The sequence below is a fragment of the Periplaneta americana genome, chromosome 8 (assembly GCF_040183065.1).
Source record: "Periplaneta americana isolate PAMFEO1 chromosome 8, P.americana_PAMFEO1_priV1, whole genome shotgun sequence".
Lineage (NCBI taxonomy): Eukaryota > Metazoa > Arthropoda > Insecta > Blattodea > Blattidae > Periplaneta > Periplaneta americana.
The window spans coordinates 88,417,990-88,440,384 of record NC_091124.1 but is presented as its reverse complement, the minus strand read 5'-3'; the positions used below and the strand labels follow the sequence as shown (position 1 = coordinate 88,440,384).

The window sequence follows — 22,395 nt, the reverse complement described above, 5'->3', positions numbered from 1 at the left end:
GTTGGTTATATTAACTACGAGGTTATTTAGCGTTGATGGGATTGATGAGTGAAATGGTGTTTGGCGAGATGTGGCCGAGGATTTGCCATAGATTACCTGACATTCGCCTTATGGTTGAGGAAAACCTCAGAAAAATCCGCCCAAGCAGGAATCGAACTTGTGACAGTGCAACTCTGAATCGAAAGGCAAGTGCCTTAGCCAACTGAGCTATGCCACTGGCATATCAATGTTTTATGAGATTGTAATCATACTTTCCAAATAACCAGCAGTACTGCTAACTTGGAATGGAATGTAGTGAAACTAATTGTGTCTGTGAACATTCACATTAACTTACATTTGTTCAGATTTTACAAATTCAAATAAAAATGTCACATGTACTATATTTTTACATTATAAATGCACTCTGTAAATGACTTAGTGGCTATGTTAAATAATCTCGAAGAATTTAACATTCATCAAATGGGTGCAGAGAAAATAAAGTTCAAAAAGAGATTTTATAAACTATGATCTCAAAATTTCGTTGTTGAAGACTATAACTTCTTTTCATTACACAACTACACACCAGCTGAATTTCTTTGGTCTTCCAATACAGAACTGCTGATGACACAGTCAATAAAGGTAAGTTTTTTTAGTCACTTATTTAACAATGCTGTACCAATTATTATGTAATTTAGTGTCAATGAAATTGGTGATAGTGAAATTAGGCCCGAGAATTCACCATAAATTACGTGATATTCGCCTTACATTGGGGAAAACTTAAAAAAAATCTAACCAGGTTTTCAGCCCAAGCGGGAGTTGAACCCATGTCCGAGCGCAACTCCAAAACATTTAAGCAAGTTCTTGAAACATATGCTGAACGTTTTTACAGATTTAAAAAATCAGAACCCAGTGTGTAATAAGCTCAAAAGATTATTAAACTTGTATCTTTTTAACAGATTAGCAATAAGTACAATATAGGGAGGGTAATGTAACTAGACACACTGCGAATCATTCAATGCACTGTGAATCGCAGTTTGGGCCATATAATCTGAATGTTTGTTATTTTGGTCTATTGGGGGATTTATGAAATTTTTGTGACACTTTTTCTGCTGAGATTGTATGCTTCTTATTTCTTTATTTGTTTTAAATGCAATATATATTTAAATATTTAAGTTACGTTGTTTGATTTTAAAGTGGTGAGCACTGAAACCCACTTCTGGCAAGGATTACCTTCTACAAAGACTGTACATTTTAATGCTTCTCTGGAACAACAAAATTCATCATATAAATCTTCTTCATTCATGGCAAAATTAAATGTTTGAAATAAAGATTTTTACATTATGCAAAAATAAAAGAGAAAAATGCTCGAAGAGAAGAAAAACATGGAAGCCAGGAGACTGTTAAAATTACAGGAGATTCCAGGAAATATGGAAGGGTTAGCAAAACTAACCATAACAAACAATGAAATCAATCTTTCGAGGAATAAAATGCCTAGAAAGATGTGGCATCTGGAAGAAGGTCTACTCCCAGTGCTGTAGTTGGGCCGGAATGCACTGGAACACTCAGGTTTCACAGTTCCAGTAAAAATAATTTAATTACATAGACACTGAAAATATCTTTAAAATACCGCACATACTACTTATCCCGTACTGTAACAAACACTATTCTGAGTTGAGAATGATTGGGAACAAACTTAGAGATCAGCCATATCACGAGGCTAGTAGTCTGTGGATTCCACTATAAGGTATGTTCACGAAATAATTACCACAATTTTGACCAAGATTGCAACTGTATGTGTGAGCACTGAGGAAAACTATGTGAAAAGTACTGCTTACTACATGGCAAAACATGGTCTCAACAGACAAACTTCTAGTAAAGAAATTGATCTATCTGTACAATACAATCATATAGATCATATCCTAAATGCTGGTATACATACCAGTATGCTTGTTTTGTTAAGGGAAATGAGAGGTTGGTTGTGAAAGGTGAGTCTCTTGGATGTGCTGTGTATTGTGAAGTTGATAAACTTGGGATGGGTCCACAAATTGGGGCGAAATTTAAACCTTCTAAAGAATGGGATAAGAGTTTTCCGGTATTAATAGGCTGTAGCCTATTGGCTATGTTACGTCCAGACATTTCTACAACTGAGGTAGACATCATCAGTGATAAGGCACTCTAGGGTGTAGTGATCTCCTCAGCGTGTAATACGGATAATGAACAAAACAAAGTAAATCAGAGGATGGAATCAAAATTATGGTGGACAGAAGTTTTGTTCATACCTAAACTTGGCTTCCTGACACTGATATGGATATTACTTGCGGTGACAAAAGTATCAGCAGATTGTGTGACCTTTTTCATTTACCAGGAAGTCGAAAGTTGATCCATGCTTTCAGGGAATTTGTGGAAAGTAATAATTAAACAGAAGAACTGAAAACTTCAATGACAACAGTTTAAACACTTCCAATATCTCTGTCCAAATGTGGAAGATCATTTAGTGCGTTGGCTGAAATTATGATGAAGAAAAGGAAATGTCCTATGATTTCAAGAGCAAGTAGCTTAATTTTCATCAGTTGTGGTGGTCCCCCTCTTCAAGACTTCAATGCAGTTCCACATGTGCAGTCATGGTTGTGAACAGGAAGATGGACAACAGATTAAACTGCATGCAGGAAGCGAGCGGCGGTAAAGGAAATGACTTACGAAGCAATCTGGGAGCTTCTGAAATTGGCGAGTTTCAGTAAAAAAAAATTTCCAACTACAGCACTGTCTACTCCCACTACTCTGTGTCTCCACAATACCTTTCACTGGCCTCTGAACCAATAAAAGCTACTCTACCTACCTTTCCACATATTGTGCCCATACAAGTAATGGGCAGGGAATCATATTCCAGGATCTTACTGTTAAGATGTTGCAATGCCAATGTGGATTGCATGCGTATTCTTGTCTCAGTACATTTTTGGTAAAATAAATTATATGGAAAGAAATGTCTTTCATTGGTGACAGGCAAAGAAATATAAAAAAAAATGCACATCTGCATAGGAAGAACTATCAAGCTTGACCTATAACTTATGGCTAGCTCAAGTACAGATTATACACACACTGTCATTGAAAAATGATCATGCAACCACTAAAAAATAGGGGATTCGCACCATCATTAGATATGTATAAGATACAATGCACGAAAATAAAGCATGTCACACAGCTCACACTTAAACAACTCGTCTTCAAACTTACGTTTTCTGCAACTGCAATTTAGTCTAACTTTCCCGACCAGTTCTACATGAAGATAATTTAAATAACTTCTGCTTTGTACAGGCGCAGCAATTCAGCTATATCACATAAAAAGGAACTGTGCCAGACGGTTGACTTCATTTTTGTAGGTTACTGTAATATGTCTTGCAATACACAATTACCACAATGAAATTCCACCCCACCCTCATCACCTCTGTCCTTTAGTTTTGCCGGAGGCTTAAATACTGTAGTAGTATTATTTCTTTTCAGCTGTTGTACACATTATTAAAGATATAATACATCTGTGAGAGCACTAATATAACTGAGATCTCTGAAATGAGTATGAAACAATTCTCAACTAATAAGGAACAGGATCAACTGTAAGTAACATACACACAATATGAACTGTCTCTATTTTCCCGCAGCTCATGTTATTTTATGTTACCTACAGAAACCTGAATAGGTTGTTACCACACCACTCAAAAGGAAAGTAGTGTCTGCTCTGGGAACAAATAGAGATATCTACCTGATGCAAAAAACTTGAGAATACAGCAGAATTCAAAGATAACTTTTTTTGAACAAGAGATCTCAAATATCTATGTAATAAGAAAATAAATGTTATATGAAACATTGTTTTGCATTTTCATTTCTTATTTTGAGTGTAGTTAAATCTCATACGATTAGTACTGCATTAATGTTATTAGCCACTTTAATGATTCACGAAAGAAATGCACCAATGCTTTCAGGTAGTTACAGCAAGTTAAGAGTAAGCCTTCCCAGAGCAAGTTAATGTATATAGAAAGCAAAAGCTTTACTCATCTTGTTTAAGAAAGATAAACACATTATGTTACATAATTTACTTAAAGGGATATAATTATTAAAACTAAGAGAAAACAAGTTACAGTGACAGAAGCATTCATAAATTACTTAAGTAACAGCATTCCACAAACTCACCATCAGCTATTCCAATGAAGCAAATTACACTTAAAATATCAGACACTTTTTAAAGAGGTTATTAACAAGAACTTATATAAATTAGTTTCAAACTAGATTTTGGCTTTACTTAACACTATAAATAATAACAAACATAACACAAAGAAAATATTTTTGTACCAAGGAGAAATATTATGGAAATGTTGAATGGTACAGAAACACACTTTGTACATTTTATTAAAATACATAAGGTTAGAATTCAAGCATTCAAATTCAAGTTAAATTTATCATAAAATTCACACAATTCAAATAAATGACAGCAGATTATGGAGGAAAAACTAACATGGTGGCACACAAATTTTAAATCTAACAACGTTCTTCCCATATGCTTTGTTACAGTAGCCTCATGTTCCAACAAAGAGTGCATACATGAGAAACAATTATTACTAAAGCAATGCAACTTATTCTGTTCTTTCACAAACAAAATTATTCTTTTCAATAACCTCCAAAATCATAATTGAGACTTACACTGTCTGCTTGGTTTGGACACAGTTTCTTGTAGACACTTTCAATGAAATTCCTCCTACAAAGAAACAACAAAATTAATATTAAATCAAACAAAACAAAATAACTTGCATGTAAATTCTCATTTGAATATACTTCAAATGTTAACAAACATTAAAATATATTAAAATTCTGCTGCATGAAATTATGTAATGGTAAAAAATGACTACAAATTTCTTTAAAACTCTGCAGAGTAAGTTGTATAGACGAAAGCACACTAAAGGCAACCCCCAAACAATGAAAATATCCTATGACACTCCTGATTTCTCTTATTGAGCTAACTTCACATTAATTGAAGGGATGATTATACAGACTATTACACTTTTACTACGTCATACTACTTTTGACTAATAAAATGGTAAGAAAGCATCTGTTCCAACCAATCATGGCTGTTTATCGCTACAATTTTATCACTTCACTAGCATTTGTTTCTCTGTTTGCCAACATTTTAAACTGCAAATTCTTTATGGTACCTACTATAAAACATGCTTTGCGATCGTCATTTTTTTCCAGCACAGATAATCAAGTGAAAATGGTGGCTCCATTCAAACATTTTGGTGAAGCTAACATTAGTGAAATAGAATTTTTTAGAAGTCAATATTTTATTGTATTAGAGTACTTTATTTCTTCCAATCTTTATATACTTTCTTCTGTTTTTATCACCTATCTCCCATTCGTTTCTTTGTTCGTCAACATTTCAAATTGCACATTATTTATGGTACCTACTATAAAACATCCTTTGCGATTGTCATTTGTTTCCCGCAGAGATAGTCAACTAAAAATGGCAGCTCTGTTCAAATACTTTGGTAAAGCTAACATTAGTGAAATAGAATTTAGCAAGTCAATTAATATTTTATTGTATTAGAGTATTTTATTTCTTCTAATCGTTATATACTAACAGTGTAATAGCACAGTTTAGTATTACAGTTACAAAGCATGGGATTATTTTTTGCATTCTTCGCGATAGCTGCTAGTCACTTGGAGCACTGTGAGTAGTATGAACAGTAGACTGTCACTGCCATCATGATCTAATACAGGTCGTAAGGCAGACCATGTGACTCCCTTAACCCAATCACGAAGGGCGGCGTTTCAACCATATAAATTAGTTGGAATGCATAAAGAGTAACATACATTTCTCTAAAATTGCATTTATAAAATTTAAAACAATGATTATGATATACTTCAGACATAATTCACTTGCGAATTAAGGTGTAGTATTATTTTTGGTTGAAAATTACGTTGTTCATATGTGTAATACCTGCCTTTATTTCGATTAAATATCGCGAAATTCTTGTACATTAATTTATGCATGATTCAATAATTTTCAGTTGCACTGCACAGATATTTAGATATGTTGAACTTATAGGTTATGTTTACTGTACGAGTTGCCCCTTTCTGTCTAATTTTAGTGATCTAAAATGCCATATGGAAATTATAGGCTATGTTTACTATATTTAACTTATATTCCTATATTCGCAATTACAGATTATAATTAGACATAATGTTATGTATGATATACCGCACATTCAATTTGTCTGCATTTTAATACTACAATTGAGTACTGAATTATTGTATTTATCTACTACCTAAGAGACAAAGTAACACAATCGTACGTACTACATTAGTGTCATAGGAGTGGTATGGTAAATTTTCTGTCTACAATTAAGGAAAGTAGATGTGCTAAATTAAAATCATAATATAAATTCTTTTTTATTAAACCTCCAAATAGCTTCAATTCTAAACTTAAAATGTTGATGCGAACAGATTATGTTAACATGTAAAATTCTCTTGACATTAAAATAACACAGTTTTGTAATTATTTCTGCAACATATTCAACAAGAAGTAAACGGAACTTATGGACACATTACACTAAATAAAACTTCGCAATGATACGCAGTAAAGTTATAATATAATATTTCACTGACCTCCATACACTGAATTAGAGAGCCCGAACATACATTATAGCCTGGCCTAGATTGAAAAGGCATTGACTGTACCATATTTCGCATTGTTGTGAAAAGTTGTGTAAACTGTGAAATGTTCGTTATCAGTTGTAATAATTGTAAATGGCTAAAATACAATAATTTGATTAATAATATGGCACAAGGAGACGTTTGTAGCACTATAAATTGTAAGAAAAAGAGGTCAGAGTTATTCTTCTTCCGAAAGATCTAGGAAGGTGAGTTTATAAAATATATATATATATATATATATATATATATATATATATATATATATATATATACTTCATGAAAATAATATATAAACCTTATGTATTTCATGTTTCAATAGTGTAGAAAAGGTGTTAATTTAAAAAAAAAACACGATATCGAAAGTACAATACATTTTATTGTCTGCTAGGCAAAGGGTCTGAGATGAGGCGATAGTAGCGATCCTGGTGGTTAGCAACTATCTATGGATGCATATTTAATAAGTATTGAGCTTCGTGACTATATACTAGACTTTGGTAATAGTCAAATAAATCCCACTTGAGTTTTGATTTTCTCTACATAAATCAAAACCTATAGTGAGATTATTGTTGATAATAATGTGTTCTAAAATTTTACCTTGCAAGAGTTTCCCATTTGAGACATGAATATACATAATGCTCTGCATTGAATACACAAAGTGATTTGCTCGCTAAAGGCCCCAAACATATCGCAATGAAGTCATTATATATTTCAGTTTGGGATGAAAATTTATATACATATTCCTTGAACCTTGTAAAACAGATTTCTTCCTCTAAGGAGTCAGCTTGCTTGTTGCTCTATAGAATGTATACAATCGAACAGCATGTGTTTCTTGTTTGTAAATATTAGCAAACAGTTGTGTTTAAAGCATATCAAAGGGCATTTCAAATTAAGTTCGATGAACAAAGTGTACTTGCAAAATGCTATATCTAGAAATCAGTAACAATACTGAAGAGAACAGGAAACCTTATAAGTCAATATTCAGGAGACCAAAAGTTGTCTGATCTCCTCTTCTTTAAGTGCCTGACAGGAATAATCACTGGTGATATTTGATCTAGATAACAGATCTAATGATACAGATGTAAAAGAAGAATTGAAGACATCAATATCAAAATCATTAAGGAGACTTCCCCAAGAGACTAACCTTCCATATATGTCTGTCAACGAAGTGCCACAATGTAAAACTGCGACCAAATTAGTGTGACTAATTCAAAAACTGCTTCCAGATCACAAAGTGTTTGAATGTCAGAGAGGAGTATTCTGGGCATAATATGTGAGACAGACTTGTTTCACAATGTTCAAGTTGTGTGTCAAGCATGGCACTAGAGCAATTAAAAGCATTTTATCGAAAGTCACTAAAAGCCTCAAACCAAATTTTTCAGAAAAAGTTTTTCTTGTGATCGAAATGTATTAACTCCAATCATTTTAATCTTTTACTATCATATTATTTATTAGGGTACTAATATGATTACGTAATTGATATTTTGAAATTTATAAATGGAAAATTTAGAGTATAAAATTAGTCTTTTTTTTTTAACCGCTAAACGCCAAGACATAACATGTTTGTTAATACATAAATCTTAAGTTTCTTCTATTTTTAAATGAATTTTTTGGTCACATTTTATTTTTAGTTGGTATTTAATTTATATTACTATATTCTAATCTATATTTTATTAATCTTTTATCTTTACATAACATTTTGAACAAAGTATAATGTGCTTATTTACCTGGTTATTTAACGACACTATATCAACTACTGAGTTACTTAATGTCGATGGAATTGGTGATACTGAGATGATATTTGGCGAGATGAGGCCGAGGATTTGCCATAGATTACCTGACATTCGTCATATTGTTGGGGGAAAACCTCGGAAAAACCCAACCAGGTAATCAGTCAAGTGGAAATCAAACTTAACTCCGGATCAGCAGGCAAACGAGCTACCACCTGATCTACGGCAGTGGCTAAGTACAATGTAAAAAATAAAATAATAATATACTTTTTCTTTTCGAAAACATAAACTCTATTCATACAGCAATGATAATAATTGAATCACTTATATGAAAAAGTTATAAATTCCATATTTTCTCAAATAACCTGAAATATATTTTGTCCTCGAAATACCCACATGTAAATTTGTGCATAAAATATTAAGAATCTCAAAGTAATAATGAGGACTAATCAAAACAATAACTGAGGTGTTTGACAGAAAAATGGAGTATACGTCAATATGGTGAATTGAGATACATGCAATCAAAGATTTTAAAACGCACCTAAATAAAATGTTACACAGATAGTGAATAAAATTATGCATTAAACTGAAAATCTTAGAGAGCATAAATGTTATGTAGCATTTAGACAATCTCTATTATTAAATTTCCTTATATTTGTACAATATAAAACTTCGGTCTATATGTCCTTTATCCATATAATGACTTGCTTAGAGTATTTAATGCAGATTTCAGATTTAAATTTCACACGAAATTGTAACTAAGATACATTTTATGACATTTATTATCTACTTCTAAAGAAATTTACATTATTTCAGGTATACTAAAGCATGGAAAGCAAAATCTCTGAATATAACAGAAAAAGAAAATCCTCATTTTGCGTGAACATAAATAAATAAAATTTGCACTTTGTACAATCCTGATAACAATAAGCCTCAGAATCTGAATATTGTAACAAATCTCTTTACAGAACATTATATATACTTCAGTCTGAATCTATAAGTTTCATAAGTTTGTTCATTCTTAAAGCAAGGACAATAATGAACATAAAAAGCAGTCAAAGAAAACAGCTGGTCTGACTAAATTGAACTATGAATGACTTTCTTCAATTTGACATTCAAACCACTCTCGACTTTCTTGGTCCAAAAACAGGAACAAATCTCTCACTTAACTTTCCTTTTGAGGATTCAAGGGCATATGCTGAACAGACTTTGGCTTCAGGCCTTCTACAGCATGCTCCTCTTATTTGCTTTTCCAGACATGGAATAGAACACAGTTTGCTGATTCATAAATGCCAGAACATAACAATGTACCAGCTCGTTGGTACATTAGTAGTACATACATATTTCTGTATGCTGAAAACACATCCTTTTGTAGTAGGTTTGACTAGGAAAAAAGGAGACAATGCTTCATTCCAGTCTTTTATTATACTGCTGTCCACAGTTAGGTTGAACGGTGTAGGACAGGATCTGCAAGTGACTACTTCCCAGTAAGACTTCGATGTGAATGCAGTTGCCATTTTTCTAGCTTTTGTCTTCAAAAGTTCAAAGTTATGGTCACACTGACCAAAAGAATGTCCACTCACAGGGAAGACATGTGTGATATCTACATTGTATCATTTTGCAAGCCATGAACAAAATTTTATGATGATAATATTTTTGTTTTGCCCTCCACAGGCATCCGAGATCAAAACAATGTGAGACAAGCCTGTAAACTTCATAAATGTCTTCTCCACACAATCTGCCAGAAACAACGCGACAGTATTTGCATTCTTGTTGGCATCAGTTTTTGAGAAACTATAGAAATAAGAAGAACCATCATTATAGACGTGGACATTGAACATGTAGAGCCACATCAAGCATTTATATAAATGGTGCATGACATCTAACTTAGGCAGAGGCAGATTCTGTGAATAATCAAACTCCAAAACAAGAAGTGTTGTATCTATCTTTGCCTGTTCAATGAACTTCATATCCAAATAAATCTTTGCTCTTTCCTTATGTTGTACATATTCTTCTTTGCAAGCATCCTCAGAATTTGTTGTTTACTTTTGTTGACAGATTGTGGATAAGTCACACACATCTGTTTTCGGTTTTTTTAAATGTATTTAGGTCTTTATTGGTAAAATACCTCAAATATGTGGAATATTTGATTTCGAATCCATTACCTATTATCCATTTGTAGTAATCACAAAAAAGAGAATGGAGAGTTTTTACATTGCGTTCAGGATTGTCAAAATATATTTTATTTGAATCAGTATAATGGCTCTTGTTTTTGTGGTATTGTTGTCAGGTGTTCATCTACTATGGTAGTTTTCACACATTTTCTGAAAATGTGTGTAGTCTGTTATTGTGAGAGACTCTTTTCTCTGTAAATGTCTTATTATTTAAAAGTTTACTTTGAATGACTCGTAATCTTTTTTTCCGAAACACCATACACTTGGAATACCTTCTTTTGACATACTTAGACATGTTTTCCCTTGTCCAACAAAAAATATTTCCAGGTATGTGATCAGCGACTTCTGTTCTCTGTTAGCTTATGCTTATATTTCGGTTCCGATATTTCCATGCACCTGGCCAATTCATTGTCTTGCACACTTTTTTCTTTAGTGTTATAGAAATATTGAAAAATCTCCCTCTGCTGAGACATACTCACTCTTTCGAAGCACTTCTGACTGCAACAACGTCAATTACGTTATTTTTTTTTTACCAGGTATAAATTTTCCACTTCTCCCTTAATCTTACGCCTTTTCGATGTACCTTTCTTTCTATTTGTCTTGTCCATCCTCTGCCGCTTTTGCTTCGTCATATTTGCTTGGTTTCTACTAAGAGAACACAAACACAGTACAGTATGCAGTAGCACGCAACACTAGCTCTACTTATAGATTGACAGATTAAATCACGCATGCACTGCAGCCCTGTCCTGCAGGTATGTACAGTACAATCAAAACAACATTTCGTTACTACATTTAGCAAATTATTCACTACATTTTAAACTGTTTTCTTCCATCTTTCTTCCAGCAAAGCCCTCAATTGTATAAAATGGGAAAAATTACTCTAAACTTTCTCAAAACCGGAAGTCAGTCATTCTATTTACCATGAAACTCCAATAATATATTTGTAAAATTCTTTAGCTGATACTTATTTCAGAATACTTCATGAAGTTCAAGAATCTTTCTGAGCGACCATACTTCTCTTTGGCAAAGTAGCTGCCTTCGTTATTTCGAGGCTATAGGTCTGATCTCAATACAACTTTAATAGGATCTCCAGTGTAGATATCTGGCACTGACAACAGTAGGCCTTTTTTTTCTTCAGAGTAGACCATTGAGCAAGCACAGCAGCCTTTAGGCTTATTGTGCAACCGTCTTATATTGGGATGATTTTTGAAGTCCTTAGGATTGTTTTTTTTTTTCAAGCACATGATTCACTACTTGATGATATCGTATCGATTCAGCCACAGCATTCAGGTCTGACAGGAGACCATACTTCCACCTCCCTCCTGTGATGTTCCTCTGCAGGCTTCTCGGATCTATGGTATCTGTTCGCCAGTGCCGAAGCTAAGGTGTAAATACTGGGTAGACTGAAAAAAATCTGCTTATTTATATCTTTTTATACAGCATAAGTTTCTCGGATTTTCTATCAAAATATTTTTTTGTCACACAGAACCCACAAGAAGATGATGACCACTCATTTTCACCCCCAAACAGAACACAGGTATAACAATACAACTTATTTGTCTCAGAGCACTCTGTTAGCCTTACACCACGAAAATTGAAAATTTCTATTTTGTCTTCCTCCATTCACTATTTCAATATGTAAATGTAGTGTCAATCTCCTATCTTTGTAAGCACATTTTGTTTCATATGTCCAACTGAAAGGTTTCTTTTTCAATTCTATAAATAAATAATAATGACCTCAATGTTCTCTCAGTATAAGCCAATTTACACAAAATTAATATGTAAAACAAAACGCACGCACACACACATACACGATTAAACTAAATGTAAAAAAACGGGGGCCCATGCACGCACACACACTCACGCACTTTTGATGAAACTAACTCTCAATAACACAACCCATTCATGGAACACAATATAGCGCGACTTATTGTGATGGTAGGCTACAAGGCAAGCTTCATTTAGCACAGAGATGTAGCGAATCGATAATCCCCTCCCTGGTCCCCCTCAAGCTTATGAGCCACGCCTTTAGAGGCTTATCCACAAGCCTCACCTCGCATTGAACTCTCAGATCCTGGAGTGACTGCCTACAATGAACTTAATGTGCGGAAGGATCGGAGTTAAACCAAGTGGTACGATACATCGTTATTACGAACTTACAGGTCTAAATGTTACTAGGTATAATAACTCAAATCTTTTTGGGCAGGCTAAGCCTCACTGCAGGCTTCCCCACTGCTGTTCGCAATTCACGTGCTTGAATCTGCTGTATCCTTAACTAGAGGGACATGCCGTCATCAATTCTGCAATTCACCAAGGTGCCATCTATCTGAGGGAGCTACACTCCCCTGTTAATCTGCAGTCCGCTACTGAAACTCTTGCAGCTTCACTAGGATTGGGGTATGTGCAGCTCCCGCAAACAGATGCCATCTGTAGGCAAATCCCGGAACCACATCCTCCTGGTCAACCTGTAACTATTAAAGACTATTAATGAAACGATGCTAATCAAGGCAAAATGAGTCCGAGATCCAATGCCGAAAGTTATCCAGCAATTCTACTTAAAGTGGTTGAGGGAAAACCTCGGAAAAAAACCCCAACCAAGTAACTTGTCCCAACCAGGTCAAATCCCGTTACTCCACAGTGGTGGACAACAGTAGGCCTAGTTTGTTGTTTGATTTTTCATAATTTATGAAACTCTTAAATATCTATTAATGTCTTATTATTAGTACTGGCTTTATTACTACACTTCGTTTTAACACTTTAATTTCTTCTTATTAGAATTAGTTCCATTATTACAATTGAAAACTCTGTTTCATTCAAGTAGTACATTCACACCACTTATTTTCCATTGTAGTCTCCGTCTAAGATCTTTACTAGCTTGCTGCACTAGTAATTTATTCTTCTTCTAATATAAGTTTTACATTGGTGATATAAATATAAATTCCTATCAAGTTGTCGTACGTTGTGTAAAATAAAACACATTTTATTCAAGTACTGTGTGGTTATTATAACTATTCTGTTTATAATGTAGGTGGTGTTTATCAATTTATGCTTTAAATATCGAGTTTTGCAAAAAATCACAATTTTCATTGCCCTCTAACTGCAATAATAATCGAATTCTGCTAAAACTGATTTCACAAGGATACGTGTAACATGGGTGTCGACATGCAACTACCAAAAACTCAATTTAGAAAATTTGGGCATTCAGCGACTTTTGAAAAAATGTTCCTTAAAAAATTATTGCACAGATGACTCACCAAGTTATTTTTACGTGAAATGCAGAACATCTAATAATAATAATAATAATAATAATAATAATAATAATAATAATAATAATATTATTATTAATATAACAATAGTTATAAATTATATCATTAGGGCCTAACACTCTCGATGGTTTCAGTTTTGATATAATTGTCAGTGATAAATACCGTTAAACAGGGAATCACATCCATGATTGGAAGTGATAATGCATTGTGGAGAGAGAGAAGGAATGGATAGAAGAAGCATGTCACCAAGAAATGAGTGTACTACTGTTTCCTACTTGGAAGTACTTTACATCATCAATTAAAATAAAGCTCACCTTAATGTACATATGTCAATGTGCAGTCATAAGCTTTCTCTAAGTGCATCTGCAATTTTATTCGAGTTTTTTCCAGCTCTTTGAACCTGATACAGTTCTATATGATCTAAAGAACACTCATGTTTGCGAAGTGCTCATGTAGGCTAATATTGTTCAAATCTACCACCCCATGTAGTATTAAAGATTTTATTAATTTGTCCTACAGAATTATCTCTGTAATATTAACTGACAATTAATATTTGAGGAGAAAAATTCGCTCTGGCGCCGGGGATCGAACCCCGGTCCTTGGTTCTCCGTACCAAACGCTCTGACCACTGAGCTACGCCGAATTCAATCCACAGCACCAGATCGAACCCTCCTCCTTCAATGTTTCCCTTTTGGCCTGACTCCAAGCTAGGCATATATGTTGACGTTTTATGTCCAAGCCAACTGCCATTATGCAAGGGGCGCACTCAGCTGAGTGATTTGGCCGAGATTCCGCAGTCAAATGCACAGTAATCTGTACAGAATATGCACTGCTAGCTATGAGAATATTAACTGTCACCCTATGTAGTTCCACGCGCCCTTTTTAATGCCAATTAGTAAACACAGTCAACAGTAAAGCTTTTGGAAATAACTGCTGTCACATAGCCATTTACGTTCCTCATACTAACGAAGTTTAAATGATCTATTGAAAATTTAGAACTAGCACCCTGATTACTACAAGCTTCTTCCAAATAAAGCACAGGTGTTGATCTTCCAATGTTTAAGACAGTGGTACTAATTACGTGGTCTGTAGATCTCAAAGACATTTATTTTATTGCAGCTCATCTGTAGCCGAAATTTTTCTGGTAATTTTCGATTTTCCAAAAATAATTGGTCCTAACATATATAATTAACCACCTTGAAACCGAAAATAGCTTTTTTGAAATTTTTGTTTGTATGTCTGTCTGTCTGTATGTTTGTTACCTTTTCACGCGGTAATGGCTGAACGTATTTCGATGAAAATTGGAATATAAATTAAGTTCGTTGTAACTTAGATTTTAGGCTATATGGCATTCAAAATACATTATTTAAAAGGGGGGTTATAAGGGGACCTGAATTAAATAAATAGAAATATCTCGCTTATTATTGATTTTTGTGAAAAATGTTACATAACAAAAGTTTCTTTAAAAATCATTTGCGATAAGTTTTATTCTTTGAAAAATTTTGATAGGACTGATATTTAATGAGATAAATGAGTTTTAAAATTAAAATAACTGCCATCTAAGGCCGTGTAACGATATAATAAACAAATGACTTGGTCTATAAGGGGCCTTGGACAACAACAATCGAAAGCTATGAAAGATAGCTTACAGAGAATGTTTCTGTGTTTGTATGAAGTAATATCGGAAGCTAAATTAACCGATTTGTATAATTAATTATTATTTCACCATTGGAAAGTATACTTTCTCTAGATGGACATAATACTATAATGTTATTACAGTAACTTCTGATAATATAATATAATATAATATAATATAATATAATATAATATAATATAATATAATATAATATAATATAATATAATATAATATAATATAATATAATATAATATAATGTAATATAATATAATATAATATAATATAATATAATATAATGTAATATAATATAATACTATATAATATAATATAATTTAAGTCATTTGAAGGGTTCAGAACCATAGTGGGCCAAGTGCCATTTACTGAATACGTAGAAAACAACTAGGGTTAAAATTAAGTTATTACCATAATTCAATGGAAACATATAGCAAGTAAAATAAAGTATACACATTAAATCTAAATGATGTCAATGTTCATTAAACTATGGTTGCATGTAATAACAATTAAGAAACATGTTAAAGGAATTGCCATTGCTCCAAATGAATGCTTTCTGGACAAAATGATCGCATTTTAATTATTTAAATAGAATTGAAATTAAGTAACATATTAAACGATTTATCCTTCTATCAAACACGAATGTTCCCTGGATCAAACATCCTATTTTAATTATGTAATTACTTTATATTTATTTCTAACAGGTGCAGCGGAGTGCACAGGTATGCTAGTGAACTAATATTAGGCTACTAAGGTACCTGAGGGTATTAAGGCCCAGCATGTTATAAGACCCACTACCTAGTTTTGCCATTAGTTATACACTTTTGCAAAAGAGAGCAACAGCTCTTAAGATCTATTTCTTCTCGCATTTGAGTGAGGCATAAAGAAATTAGATTCTCGTTCTTGTTTGTAGCTGACTGGTGGCAACAAGTTATGTGTGATTATTTCTGCTTTCATTATAAAATTTTGCAAAATTTAAGTTGATATTTAATCGTTATTGTGTAAACATTAAGAAGTTTGGGGCTACCGTGAAACTTTCGCTAATGAGCATATGAGCACTCCATAAATTAAAATTGACACGAAGTAACGGAGCATTAAATAAGGCCTGTGAAATAAATACGTGGAAACGTGCAAAAGTTCATAGAAATCCCTGAACTATAAAGTTCAAACTTTGAAGCACAATCTTTTTTGACAATTCCTAATGCAGAAAGAGCATTGGATGAATCATCAACTTCAGGATTTGTAAACATTCAGGTGAGCGGATGTGTTCTGTCTGTGAAGAGAATTGTTGTAGATATACATGTGTGTGTGTGTGTGTGTGTGTGTGTGTGTGTTTTTTGTGAATGTTGGGTGGACGATGAATGTGTAGGTCTCACTGAGGGAAAAAACTGAAGACTTTATATGCCCAAATTGTGTTCAGTACTTATATTCTTTATTTGGGGGCTTATTATCTGTCACAGCAGGATATAAGGCCCAGTGACATGAAGTTAATTTTCATTGCTCACAACATTTATGTGTCTCTTTGAATATTTATTTGAAGTAAAATATTAAAGAATAACTATAAAAGTATGCTATTCCATTATTTAAAAATTGCTAAACGTCTTTATTTCAAAGAAAAAACGTTCAATTCCTTAGGTGGATCTTATTACCCCTGGTTACCTTATTACTACTTCTCTTTTTAGAAATACGTTTTAATATTTGTAATAACGTACAACTGGAGAAAACTTTGGTTACCCTGCATTATTACTCCTAGTAAAGGTGTTTTCTTCAAAAAAAAGGTAGTATTATGTCTCATGTGCTCATTATGTATCGATATAATAATGGAATAGAAATGTTTATATCTTAACTGACATTACAATAATACGCATTCAAATTTTGATAACCAGTATCCAAAACATTCTCAATCAAGGATAGAAAAACCGAAAATGTTAAAATTGTCTGTAATAACTGAACAGAAAGTAATGTATTTCACTGTACATAAAACAAATTGACAACAAAAGCATTGTATCACGTAGCAGAAATTAAGGCCATTTACAGATGCGAAGATTGTTAAAGAGTGCCTTCTAGCTGTATGTGGAACTTTATTTTATTTTCCAAACTCAAAACAGATTACAGGTGAAATAAAACAACAAATCAACCTACTCCTATTGATATGATTTTTTAGAAGAGTACCGGTACTAGTAATATGTGTTAGTTCTGTTGCTTTATATTTAAATAATATGAAGGGGAAAATAATTTAATAATTAAAAATCCGCGCATTTTGTTAAGCTTCAATACTGTTAAATACTCATATTGCGGCTCTCAGCAAATTAATACTTTTGGCTCTCCTCTAATTTCTAATGAGTACCACTGGTTTAGGACATCATGTTTGTCACGATCTTTCCATAAAGAAAAAGGTGTTTGGAGTAAGGAACACACTAAATCACCAGTTGGATTCATTATAATTCTATAATTATAATCTTACAAACCACATACATCACACAATAATGCCAACACCTAATGAGTCAGTTATGGTTGGGTTGTCATAGCAACCAACTTCCTTCCTTCCCCTTCTGGTTGGACATACCACTTTTGGATGTGCTATATCTCTCTCTGAAAATACATCATAGCCTGCTGGTGCTGATAAATGTGTAAGTTTCTTAAGTGGTCAAACAAAAGTGTAAGAAGGTAGGTTTTCGATAAGTGTTAATGGTCACAGACAATATACAATAAATCACAAATCATAATTAAAAATGATATAATGAATGCATTAACTTTGCAAAAAATACACATATATTTTAAAAAATAGACGACTCAGTGATTCAAACACAATGAAGAGATGTCACTTGTGTATATAAAGTTTCATTCCAAACTAAAAATTCAATAGTTTTGGAGGAAAAGGAGTGTAAAAATAGATTGAAATAATAATAATAATAATAATAATAATAATAATAATAATAATAATAATAATAATAATAATAATAATAATAATAACAATAATAAATAATGATAAGAAACTATGGAATTAATTAGGCATAATATTTTACTCCACAAACAAAACAACATAGCTTACACAGCCTTACTTGTACTAATAATTACAGTATGAGCTATAATAATAGTGAAGCATTGATGAAGTAGGGATAGAGAGAAAACTCACGTATTTAGACAAAACCAACGAAAGTCCACATGGAAAAAATCACAGATCTCCTCGGTATCGAACCCGAACTTGTAACGTTAGGATGCCTTCAAATTTGTTAATGCCTTTCTTTTATTATAAGTGTAAGTCAATTTACAAGTTCAAGCAGAACTTTAGACTGTGGCTTTAGTAATGAATACTTACTTGGCACTAAGCCCTCCACCAGGAGGTAAGCCAGGTATATCTTCATCTGCCAATGTTTGAAAGACATGAAGAAACTCCAATCCATCATTTTGCCGAACCATGTCTGTAACAGTTTTACAACTTTTGTCATTAGTATCATATAAAATCAGTTATCACAATTCAGTATTCCTAAATAAGTACCAAACACACAAGTGTGTACTATAAATAATGAAAGATGACGTTTAGATTTAGGAAATTTAAAATGCTGTGTACTGAGTTAAAATTTGAGTTTTGGTGAATAAGTAGTGAGACATTTATTTTACAATGACCTATGATCTTTCGAAATTTCGTACCTCAGTGTTGGTTAAAATTTGTAAAACATCACCTCAAAGTTTCTCACATTTTAAAACAGAGAGTTATTAACTTCTAAATGAATAGCTTTGAACAGATCACAGGTAGCCGAACTTCAACCAGGCCATTCATCATCCCTGCCTACCATCCTATGATCACAGGTAGTCGAAACTCAACTAGGCCGCTCAATCCTTGCCTACCATCCTTTGACCACAGGTAGTCGAAAGTCAACTAGGCCATTTATCATCCTTGACTACCATCCTATGATCATAGGTAGTCGAAACTCAACTAGGCCGCTCATCCTTGCCTACCATCCTTTGACCACAGGTAGCGAAAGTCAACTAGGCCATTTATCATCCTTGACTACCATACTATGATCACAGGTAGTCGAAATTCAACTATGCTTCTCATCATCCCTGACTACCATCCCATGATCACAGGTAGTCGAAATTCAACTATGCTGCTCAACCCTTGACTACAATCCTATGATCATAGGTAGTCGAAATTCAACTATGCCAGTTATTATCTTTGCCTACCATCCTATGATCACAGGTAATGGATTCTATCAACTTCAGAAACAGAATTCATCATACTACTAGACTAGAGGTAGAGTTGCTTATCTGGTAGGACATGGAACATCCCTAAGCACTTCAGTCTCCAAGTATGCCTTTTGTGCATCTGTGATGGAACGAGTTGGATGCCAATTGCCTTACCCAGCTAAGCTGATTTAACAATATGTCACATGCGTTCTTCTCCAGCCATCAAATCTGCATACCAAACCTCTGGTGGTAGCCTGTCGTATCAGATATGGAAGAACTTCCATCAGGCTAGGAAGAACCTGGGAAATTCTACTGCCAGATTTTAATCAAGGCATTTGCGACTGACAAACCAACAAAATGATGAAACAAACTGAAAGTTTTTGACATAAAAGTTTTTTTAGCAAATATAATACACTAACACAAAAAGTTAGTTTCAATAGAGGAAAAGATCAAATGATTTATGGTGTGAAAAGAAGAATTATTTCTTACTTCAAGAGGTGTGATTCTAAAAACTACGCTTCTCCATTCTTATCAAAGAAATGTAGTAATTCAGGAGTAGTTGAAAGTGAGCATTCACATGAAAACAAATGGAAAATAATTTTCTACAGATTAATAAAAACTGTTTTGTTCAATTGCAATTTTCATATCAGCCTCAAGGATAGGGCAGATTTGGGTTGGCCACAATGAAGATGGAGGAACCAGGAGTATCTGGAGCTGAGTCAGAACAAACTCAATGACCAAAGTTGATCCTATTTCTTTTGTTCCTAAGTGGAGTACAGGACTTCCGTGACCATTTGCCACTGAACTCTTTTGTGTAACTTCTGCACATCTTTCTTGGACTCCTTCTCAAAGCTGTCTGGGGATTCAGCAAGAATCCACAGAATTGCTTTTCCCCTGGAGTCACACAATAGAGACAAATCTAGTCTCACAGAATCTGCAGAGATCTGTCCACAAACCATAACAAGTGGGTGAGGTAATGTCCGTTAACTTAGTCTGGAACACTTGTATTTGTTATGATATGATATATTTGTCTTCAACTTTCAATGGTAGTGGTGGCCCTCTTACTGTTTCCTACACCTCTTCTTCCAAAATTCTAACATTTCGTGTAGTTACCCTCTCCTTTCCTAACCATATGTCCCTCTTCCTTTACCTCTCATCCTCGCCCTCCATTGTCTAAACTTATTAACTCCTACCTCCATTTATTCATTTGTCTAATAACTATTCCCTATTATATAGACCTTATTAAATATTTGACTCACATCGCTCTCATATTCTTTACATTTATTATTCTAAAGCCCGGATTTCTAAGGAAAATGCATATTCTTTTCCACACTTTTAAAGGTAAGCAGAAAGGTTATACTTCGTAAGACACACCTAGATAAGAAGTTTTAACTATGTTTGTTAGTGCTTATAAATGCTTATTTCGCAGGAAAACGTTTTTGCTTACTTATTTTACGACTTTTAATTAAAACAGCATATTTTACCCAAAACTGTAATTTTAAAAATGCATATTACACTCCTAGCAGTCATTTATCAGCGATTCCCCCCCCCCTTTTTTTGGGCTAATAAAAAAATTAACTTGAGTCAAATGCATAAGAAAGTAATGCTAGGATATGACCCAGGATGTTGTGATATAATACTGCATAGTTCTAATAAGGAGAGAACCTTGGGATTCCCCACCAAGCTTCTGCAACTAGACAGGTCAATTGGTTATCGCACTTCTCGCGTTATCAGAATGATGTCATGTGCTTGGATGGTGAATCCCCGAGTTCCAAGCTGCAGTGTGCAAGTTATGCAACACGCGTTGGTTCAATAAAGTGTGTGTGATTGCTTGCTGTTGTAGTTAAGGAATGCCACCCACAAAAACCTCTCAAACAGCATGCTTACGCAAATGCGTAAATGACTGGAAGTAATATTTTTAGTGAGGACGGCAGAATCTTATTTTATTTGATGTGTGAAAAGAATATTTCTGCGAAGAAAAAATATGACACTGTGCAGCATATTAATACAACGCGGCATAAGGAGAGGTTTGAGAATAAACCTAAGTTAAACCAGCAACTGATTAAAAGCAATGTGGGTGAACAATTGAGTTCTACTGATACATTTTTCAAAGACTTGTGCTTAGCATTAGCAGGTTCCGACATTCCGTTGTGGAAATTGAATAATGTGCAACTTCAGGTATTTTTAGAAAAATAAACGGGTGCCGGACGAATCTACATTGCGCAAAAACTATATGCCACAGTGTTTTCAAGAAGTAATTTGTAATATTCGAGATAAACTGAAGCACGAAAACATATGGATTTCTATTGATAAAAATTACAGATGCATTAGGACAGTGCGTGTGTAATACTGTAGTTTGTGCTATGAAAGCAGGCAGCAGATCATTTCTTAATATACAGATACTTGACCGAGTAAATCATTCCACTATTGAAAAATTTTTCAACGACTCATTACTTTTCTTGTGTCCAGAAGGGGTTCGGTATGATAATGTATTGTTATTTCTCAGTAATGCTGCTCCATATACTGTTAAAACGGGAGCTGGATTAAAAGTTCTTTCTCCTAAATTAGTTCACTTGACATGCCTTGCTCACGGTTTACATTGTGTCGCTGAAACTGTTAGAAGCCAGTATAAAGACGTGGATTTTCTTGTTTCCAGCATGAAGAAAGTGGTTATAAAGTCACTGATTAGAATTAAAAAATTTCGTGAACTCCTT

The 22,395-nt window shown here is 33.7% G+C and overlaps 1 protein-coding gene across 13 annotated transcripts in view; it reads right to left on the bottom strand.

Annotated features, from left to right (window-relative positions):
- The window catches only part of alph (protein phosphatase alphabet), a 142,071-nt gene that overhangs the window by 93,759 nt on the left and 25,917 nt on the right, over positions 1-22,395 (bottom strand). For 8 of the 13 annotated variants that reach the window (XM_069833229.1, XM_069833230.1, XM_069833223.1 and 5 more), the window contains 3 exons: positions 18,813-18,915; positions 4,669-4,723; positions 3,211-3,305 (listed from right to left, as the gene is read on the bottom strand). In XM_069833229.1, coding sequence (XP_069689330.1) covers positions 3,234-3,305; positions 4,669-4,723; positions 18,813-18,915 — 230 coding nt within the window. In that variant the 3' untranslated portion in view covers positions 3,211-3,233. The remainder of the gene's footprint in view (positions 1-3,210; positions 3,306-4,668; positions 4,724-18,812; positions 18,916-22,395) is intronic. The other 5 variants (XM_069833232.1, XM_069833235.1, XM_069833236.1 and 2 more) reach the window with 1 other exon arrangement.